The 9,060-nt window shown below is 44.6% G+C and overlaps 1 protein-coding gene across 15 annotated transcripts in view; it reads left to right on the top strand.

Annotated features, from left to right (window-relative positions):
• Positions 1–876: 876 nt before the first annotated feature.
• The window catches only part of MAGI1 (membrane associated guanylate kinase, WW and PDZ domain containing 1), a 570,532-nt gene continuing 562,348 nt past the window's right edge, over positions 877–9,060 (top strand). For 13 of the 15 annotated variants that reach the window (XM_011358470.2, XM_023529697.1, XM_023529692.1 and 10 more), the window contains exon 1: positions 877–1,804. In XM_011358470.2, the coding sequence (XP_011356772.1) occupies positions 1,492–1,804 (313 nt within the window). In that variant the 5' untranslated portion in view covers positions 877–1,491. The remainder of the gene's footprint in view (positions 1,805–9,060) is intronic. The other 2 variants (XM_011358463.2, XM_011358461.2) reach the window with 1 other exon arrangement.

The raw sequence follows: 9,060 nt of genomic DNA, 5'->3' as shown, positions 1-9,060 counted from the left end.
CTGGGGTGATCTTTATCTCCTGGCCCCCGGGCAGGGCCGCAGGCTTCGCGGCTCAGCCAGGAACTGGAGCCCGGCACAGATGACTGACTCCAGAAGTCTTTGCTGGAAGGGCAGTTAAAAAGCCCTTTTAGGTTGAAGACCCGAAACCCCTCTAACCTTATTGATTTCTTTCTATTGATTTCTCGGCTATAGTTTTCTCTGCGTACTAAAAAGTTGCCCCCAAAGTTCCAGGGTGTGGGTATGCGTGTATGTAGGGGGAGCGTGTGTCACTCACGGGGATCCCAGTTGGGAGGCTTAGGGGATCCTCACCGCCCACCTACTCAGGGCCCCAGAGACGCAGGCAAGCCCCGCTCCAGGACCCAAATGCACAGAGGCAGTGCAGTTGCAAGCGGGGAGCAGACCGCTGCCTCTGGGTCAGGCATAAGGGTATTAGAGGGAAATGCAGCAGGGGTGGGGTGGGGCGCAGGCGGCGGACAAGCTGGGTTAGGTGACTCACAGCGTGGCCTGTCACTGGCCGAGGGCGATTAGGAGGCTTAGGCCGGCGTAAGTGCGTGAGTGTGCGTGAGTGTGAGGCGAGGGTGAATGTGAGTCTCCCCAACCCCCACCAGTTTGAAATGGTTTTAAAATGCTAGATTGCCCATGTTTCAAAAGTTGCAAACAGTTGGAGTAAAACACGTGAGCGTCCCCCTAGCTTCAAAGGGATTTGCTGCGTCTAGGGCACTGAAAGAAAAGAAGTAATAAGAGGGGCATACGAAAGGGGGTAACTTGCCTTCTCCCGGAAGGTCGGTTTTAGGACCCAACGGGAAGCACATTGGAATCTCTCCCTTCGGGGAGGAGAGGTGGGGCGGGCCGGCCGGCGGCGACCACGGGGCGCATGCGCGCGCGTTTTCTCTCGCCGGCCGCTGCGCTCGGCCGCGCGGAATAGAATGAACTGTAACAAAACAAGCAGAGCCTTTGTATCTCCTTAAAGGGGCCGCAGGCACTTCCCTCCTGTCTCCCCCACCCCCGCTCCGCTTCAGCGTCTCCAGGGCTCCCAGCAACTGTCTGGAAGGGCTTCCCTCACCCTCAGGAACAGCCCGCCAGCGAGGAAAGGCGAACCAGGCGGGAGGTGAAGAGGAGATTCCGCATCTCTAAGAGGCAAGGAAGGAAGGAAGGAAGGAAAAAAATAACCCAAGCGGCACAGAGTGGACTCTGGTCTGGGAGAGCACGGTCGGGCGCCGGAACGTGGACCAAGAAGCACTGGAATGCAAACAAAGCTCGCGGGCGCCTGTGCAGGGCTCGCGGGGAAGCCCAGAAAGTTTGTTTTATGATGGCTTGAGTGGGCGAGTGTGTTCAGGGGAGCGAGGCTGCCAAGTTTCTCTCTCCCGTTGCGTTATTTGCGGGGAGATGGCTCTCCCATGAACGAGCGGTGGCTTGGGGGCTCGTGCTGTGGGGGGCACCTGTCTCTCATTTTATTATTTTTTTTGGGGGGTAGGAGAGGTGTAACTCGTCATGTCGAAAGTGATCCAGAAGAAGAATCACTGGACTAGCAAGGTTCACGAATGCACCGTGAAGCGGGGACCCCAGGGCGAGCTGGGGGTGACGGTGCTAGGGGGCGCGGAGAACGGGGAGTTTCCGTATGTTGGAGCGGTGGCAGCGTTGGAGGCGACGGGGCTTCCCGGCGGCGGCGAGGGCCCTAGGCTGGGCGAGGGGGAGCTGCTTCTGGAGGTGCAGGGGATCCGGGTGTCCGGCTTGCCCCGCTATGACGTGCTGGGAGTCATCGACAGCTGCAAGGAGGCCGTCACCTTCAAAGCCGTCAGACAAGGTAAGACGGGACGCGCCTCTGAGAGGCACCGAGAAAAGGGCAGCGGCCTGCGCATTGACCGCTATCCCCCACCCTGCATCCCCCAAATCTAGATTTCCCGCTTTCCTCCTGCGAGCGCAGTTTACAGGGGAAATTGAGGCCGTGCGCCCTGTGGTGGTGAAATACACAAAGTTGTAGAGAGATTGCGGGTTGTTTGCCCACCTGCGTTAGAAAGAGCGGTTTGGATTTGCGTTGAGAAACGGAGAGACTTTTCGCAGGCCTGGTTTGCCAACCTGTTATTTCAGCCACCGAGTACAGCGCAGCTTCGCCTGCATCTGGAGGAGAGTTGGGGGACCGAGGTTGGGGCAAAGTGGAGGCTCTCCTGGCTCTTTGGGGGAGTGATGCAGCAGGGCGGAGCTGCGTTCTTTTGCCACTTGTCTGTTTCCAGACCTAGAGAATGGGTATGAACTAGGAGAGGGTTTGTGGTTATTGGATCTCCTCCATCAGAAAATTGCCGTTACCTCGCAACCCTCCAGGTGGGTTGGGGGCGCCGGAGGAACCTCTTAAGCCGGCCGCCTGAAGATCCTGTATTCACCCCACAGCTGGATGACGCATGTCTACACCGTTCTGCTCAGCACCAGGCTTGGCGGGGGCTGGGGGGAGGAAAAGGAGGGGTATTTCTCTCTCAGCGCGAATCAAGCCCAAGTGTACGCAGCCACCAGCATCACCACCGTCACCATCACCAACATCATTACTGATGATGGTAATGATAGCTACTCTTCATTCTTAGCTTACTACGTGCCAGACTCTGTGTAAAATGCTTCCCTTGCACTATCTTGTTGTGATTCACAACAATTCTGAGGAGTGAGTTGTTCTATAAACCCCGTGTTGCAGATAAGAAAACTGGGACTGACATTGGTTAAGTTACTTGCCCCAGGTCACACAGATATCAAAATGAGGGTTTGAGCCCTTGCTACAGAGCCTTAAGCACTGAGGAGGAAGAAATGGGGGCCTGACTCTTGTGAACTCATGAGGAGGGGGTTGAAGCAAATTCTTAGAAGCCTGTAGGGGAGTGATGACCTCTTTGATGGTTGCTAGTGCTGGGAAGTCTCTTACATCTCAAGTGGTGCAAGCAAGGGGTTGTCCTGTCCAACAGAAAAGGACTCGATTTCCTTAAAGAGATCCCTTGTATTACCAAGTGCCATGACACACTTTCTCTCTCCCTTAAAAGCACTAGAGGAGATGGCAAAGTTGAATGTGGTAAAAAGTTCCCATGTGTGCATGCTGTTCTGGAAGGGCAACAGCAGCTGGAGGAATGTGTCAAAGGAAAAAAGGGCTGGGTTGGTTTAGGCTGATCCTCTCTTAGAAACAGGCCTGTTGCAGATGAAACAGAGGAGGGGGCCAGGGAAAATAGACCGGCTTTTTAGTTTTGGGAACTGAGGGGCGGACACTTAGTTATGGAAAGCTTCTTCCATTTATGTCCACATCTTCCACTTGGACACCTCCTCCAGAAAGCCTTCTAGCATCCAGCCAGATAGAACAAATCTTTTCTTCTCTGGGATCCCCTAAATGTGTACCTTGTGGTTTTTTTACTTATTCTAAACTGTGAATTAGATATCTCCCCTCATTTCCATAGAAGGTGGTAAGCTTACTAAAGGGAGAGACTGTGTTTCCTTCATTAAACATCTCCCCAGGCTTTGCTTGAGGACCAATACAGAGCCAGACCTGAGAATGTGTCCTCATCTCTACACTAGCTTTCTTGAGGGTATTGCATAAGCTAATAAGTGGAAAGTATGCGGAACAGTGCCTGACACTCAGTAGTAACTGCTCAATAAAGATGAGCTATTATTGTTATATTTAAATCGAATGTGAGCAGTTATTTATTTCTAAGCCTAGCTTTTAGTGTCAGGAACATGTATTTATTAATTTAATGCCAGTACCTAGATTATCATGACTTGATAAAACTGTAGAGAAAATACTGTGTCAAAGCATTTGATGGGACTAGCTCCAGGTCTCAGTTCAGGGGCATTTTGGAGAAAGGGATAGAGGAAGGACAGCCAAGGGTACCATTTACTGGTGTCTAATGGGTCTTGTGTGGGAGCTTTTTCAGAGTGCAAGATGCTGCATGTGGTTGAACCTCTTCCTCCTACCAGTTTTCAAAGATCCTGGAGGCATTGTCCCAGGGCTGCCTAATCATGGATTTTAGAAAGGGTTGGTCAAATAATCAAGCAGGGGTGTGTGTGTGTGTGTGTGTGTGTGTGTGTGTGTGTGTGTGTGTGTATGTGTGTGTGTGTGTAAATCTACTTGTTCTCCTTGTAGTGGGATAGAATAAAGATGTGAATGGGGACACTAGAATGGCCTGGAATCCACTACAAAGTGAAAGCTACTGTTTCATATGATAATTACATGGGCACAGTTAGTCTTCTAATGTCTTCATTATAGAAAAATGGCACTAGAAAGCATTTCACTGGTCTTCGGTTCCCTATTTATATCGAGAATATGATTTAAATTATATGACCGAATGGCTCTTATTGTGTCTTCATTACTGTGTTTTAAACATATTCGATAGGCTCATACTTACTATATGGTAAAGGAAAATGTTACTTTTGTGTTGTCTGTACCCTGAACTAGCCACTCCCAGGAACATGGGTCACTCTAGGTGCTGTCTGCATGAAAATGTCACGGTTTTCTTGTGGGAGAAAATTCTGCTGTTTCTATTTCACGACGGCTCTCTGGAAAGATGCACAGACAAAAATAGTCTATAGCAAATGGTATTATATGAAGCAGGACTGGATTGTGAAGGAATCAAGGTAAATGGATCTACCAGGTTGGAGTTCGTTCATTTTATCACCAAGTGCCTAACAAAATTTACATATACATATGTATGCTATATAAAATGTGTTATTTTCTCTATATAATAAAGCATATATGTATACTTTATAAGTATATATTTATCTATAGTAAAATGCACAGATCTTAAGGATATAGTTTGATGAGTTTTGACCAGTGCATATACTTCTATTATATTCACCCAAATCAAGATATAGATCATTTCCATCAACTCAGAAATTTCCCTCCTATCCCTTTCTAGTCATTTTCCCCCATCTCCTCCAGAGGCAAAGGCTGTTTGGTTTCTTTCACCATGGATTAGTTTTGTCTATTATTGAAGTTCATATGGATGAAATAGTGCAGTATGTGTTTCTTTGTGTCTGGCTTTTTTTATTCAAAATATTTTGGAGATTTTGTATTGTGTGTGCACCATTGTTCTTTTTTATTGTTGAGTAGTATTCCATTGTATACATATACCAGTTTTTTTAGTTTTGTTCGTCAGTGGACATTTGGACTTTATGATTTATTGGCCATCGAATAATAGGTATATGAATAACTATATGAACAAAGCTGCTCTAAATATACCAATCGCTCCACATCTTTGCCGATCTTAGATCTTGTCTTTTGAATTTTAGCCATTCTAGCATATGTGAAAAAAGAAAAGAGTTATTAAGGAAACTTTGCTATAGGAAGTAGTTAGTATTTACTAAGGACTTGCTTTAGAATGTGCCAGGCCCTTGGCTAAGTTAGTACTTTCTTTCATTCTTTATTCCTTATACTGGGACTCAGATGTTAGAAATTGAGGTCCAGAGAGTTTGGGTGGCTTTTCCAAGGGTCATATACAGCTGCTTGGAACTCAGCTGTGTTGGTCTCCAAAACTCATACTATTCTTGGGTCAGTGGGTCTGAAAGTAGGGTCCCCAGATCAGTGGCATTAATATAGCCTGGGAACTGGTTAGAGATGCAAATTCTCAGGCTTCCCCTTACCCGCTACTGATTCTGAAACTCGTGGGGATGGAGCCTGTGGGGTACTTTTAACATGCCCTCAGGTGATGCTGATGCATGCTTAATTTTGAGAACTACTGTCCTAGGGTGTCAACTGACCTTGAGAATGTTGCATCAGATGAGGCAGATGACCTGGGTTCTAGTTCTGCCAGCTAACATTGTCATCTCTGGCAAGTCACCCTCTTTGGACCTAAGTTTCTTCATGCCAGAAATAAGTGGACGTGCACTCAAAATACAGCAATTCCATGAATAATGCAGACTCCAGAAGTTTAAAATGGTGTGATTGTAGTTTCCCAAACTGGTAATATTATAGGTCATGCTTACATATTTTTGTAGGTGAATTTTGTGGTTTTGTAAATTACTCAGGAACCAAAACTGTCCTTCCACTTTTTTTTTGAGATGGAATGGAGACAATAAATAAGACACAATATAAAAACCACAATACCACTACCAGGCCTTTCCCTCACGGTAATGAGGGAATTATGACCGCATACAATTGAATATAGTTCTTTGTGCCCTTCTTTGTTTTATTTTGATCTTATGTGTTTATTTTGACCAATTGGAATATGTTACAACAGTTCTGTAACAGAATAATTCTGTTCTTATTTTAAAACAGTGCGTGGTCTTTCTTGGTTTCCCACAAATTCTGCTTCAGGATCTCTGGGCTTGCTTTTTCTTTTCCCCTACATGGTCACAATATTGACTCCTCTCCTCAGTATCGCTTGGAAGAGAACTTCATTGAGCTCTTCATCTGGTGGTGTGTTGCTAAATGCTTAATAACCAAATTCTGGTAAAGGGGTGACCCTGATTCGTAGTATATCTAGAGTAGGGAAGAGATGCATATAATCAGTTCTCCAGAGCCAGTATGAGCTGGCCCCAGCACTCCACCGACTCTATTTAAGATAGTTCGGTGAGCCATGTGCCATCCCCTCATCCTGTTTTGTTGTCTTCATAGTCTTGTCACAATTTCACATTATCTTATGTTTCTTCTTTATTGTTTGTCTCTCCTTCCACTAGAATGTAAGGTCCTTGAAAACAAGCAGCTTTACCCACTTGTTCACCCATCTATTTCCCAGTGCCTAAAATAGTACCTGGCAGATCATAGGTGCTCACTAAAGTTTGTTGGATGCGTGAATGAATTTTCTCAGTGTTGCTTCTTACTCAGGCGATAAGTTCAGACTAGACCATCTTCAACATCTTTCCCCCTTTTCTCCCTATTCATCTTTTATTTCTTCTCATTTGGATCATAATATGTTCATTTTCTCATCACCAGATCTTTCATTCAGCTGGTTTCTTGTGTCTAATAATTTATACCGAGCTATAAATGAATGAATGAATGAATGAATGAATGGCTAAAAAAGCTTAATGAATTATATTTAAGTATTTCTGCCTGTTGACTCTAACTGGAGTTTAAGAAGTGAAATTTTAAATGTTCAGCAGGCAGGATGATAAGGGGTTTATCTGCTTTCTGTTGATGAAGGACTTGCTGTATGTTGAGATCCATAAGAATGACACTTTACCTCTTGTTTTCTCTGTGTACAGTTTTTCCAGCCAAATAAGATTTTCCAAGCAAATAAGATCTTTGCTGCAGAAAAGTCTGATTTTTATCCTTTCTTGCTCTTAAATTGTGTTTTGTGTGTATATATCATATATATATATATACATACACAAACTTAAACTTTCAAAAGATCAATCTGTTTTTGTTCTTGGTGCCAAAAGACCATTCTCTGAAGGGTATTTTTAGGTTATACTATGGAACATTCCACAGTTTTTACAAAAAATAATGCAAGGACAGGCAACCCAACTGTGCATTGTTTCCAGTGGTCACCCTTTGCCAATGGCTGAGCTACTTAAAAATAGATTAACTTGACCTTATGATGCAATGGCATACAGTTGGCTCACTGCATTTGTTGGCATTCATTCTCCGACTAGTTTTGGATGGCAGAATTGATGATATCCACCAAGGGGAATTAAGTGGTTTATAAGCGAAAACATTCTGACATCTCCTTACCACAAGGGTTTACATGAAGGATGTTGCTTTATAAATGATGGTTATTTAATGCAAAACACCAGTATCTGATGTTAGTGGTCTCTTCCTTGAGTTTGTATATATGTGTAACAGGATATACTGATTTTGTATACACTGAGAATAAAAGCTGTCAAATTCGTTAAGGGCTGACATTCACATCCTAAAAATGTAGGTTACTGCGTTCCTGTCTGTCTTTATGCAGCTCATATGTGAGATCTATAACCTTGAAAAACCCCCGGTAAACACTGGAGCTTTCCTATACTTCATCCCTATGGATGTCTGCATCTATGTAGTATTTCTTGTGAATTTGTTTCGGTATTTCCATAGCTGAACCCCCATGGATATCAAGGACATGCCTATATCATCTTGACTTCCGCTTTATAGTAAAGTGTCCTAGGGAGGGTCCAGTGTCTTCTGGGTGTCAACTTTTCTGAAGGCATGTAGTGAAATTAGAAAACATAGCTTGAACAATGTCTTCGTGATTAAATAATAATCTCTTTTTATAGCTAAATAGTTAAATAATGAAATAATCCATTATAATCAGGGCATAATTGCCTTTTAATTGCACCATCATGTCATTGGCCATAAAAATAATCATTTCTGTAGTCCTATCTCAGAGTGAAAGCCAAAGTTTTTACAGTAACTCCCAGGGCCCCCCATGATCTGACCCATGACATTCCTTCTCTCTCCATCCATGGCCTGCTGGTCTCTACCTAGACATTGAGGAGGCTTGCTTCCTCATGAGCTTCAGATCTTTCCTAAATGTCACCTTCTCAGTGACACCTCCTCTGACCCCATAACTCCACTGCAACTTGTCATTCCCAGCCCCCTTCTCTGCTTCATTTTACTCTGTAGTATGTAAATAATTTCAAAATAAGTGCCTTGTTTTGTCTCTCTCTCTCGTAGAATATAAACTCTCAGAGGGCAGGGATGTTGTTGATCCTGGTCTCTGCTGCCTCCCCAGTGCTGAGAGTAGTGCCTGGTGCATAGTAGTTGCTCAAGTATTTCTTGAACATCCGCTGTCAAATTTAGAATTAGAATAAATCTCTCCCAAGTTCAGTTGCCTCTAAAAATTCTGATATTTGAAAGTCTGACAATTTCTGATGGATCATGTTAAATTTGATAAGGGTTTAACATTTGCAGTCTCTGACTGGGGCCAAGAAGAACTTAGCTGATTAATGTAGGAATATTCTTGAAGACAACGAGCATTGCTGGCCTGCTTCAGTTGGTCTTCATATTACGGATTTAAAGCAGCACTGTGCTGAGTGTGTCAGGGAAACTTGCAAACCCTCTCAGCCTCAAATGGACTGTGAGAGGTTCTTCTGGGCACCATCAGCTGTGTGTGTAGACTTTTTCTTTTACCATCTCCAGTGTCGTGGGAATGAGTTACGTAAGAGAATTACGTTCTCACGGCT

Source organism: Pteropus vampyrus, unplaced genomic scaffold (assembly GCF_000151845.1).
Source record: "Pteropus vampyrus isolate Shadow unplaced genomic scaffold, Pvam_2.0 Scaffold41, whole genome shotgun sequence".
In the NCBI taxonomy this organism is placed as follows: Eukaryota; Metazoa; Chordata; class Mammalia; order Chiroptera; family Pteropodidae; genus Pteropus; species Pteropus vampyrus.
Note: the sequence above shows the minus strand (reverse complement) of the source record. Positions and strands in the feature narration are given on the sequence as shown.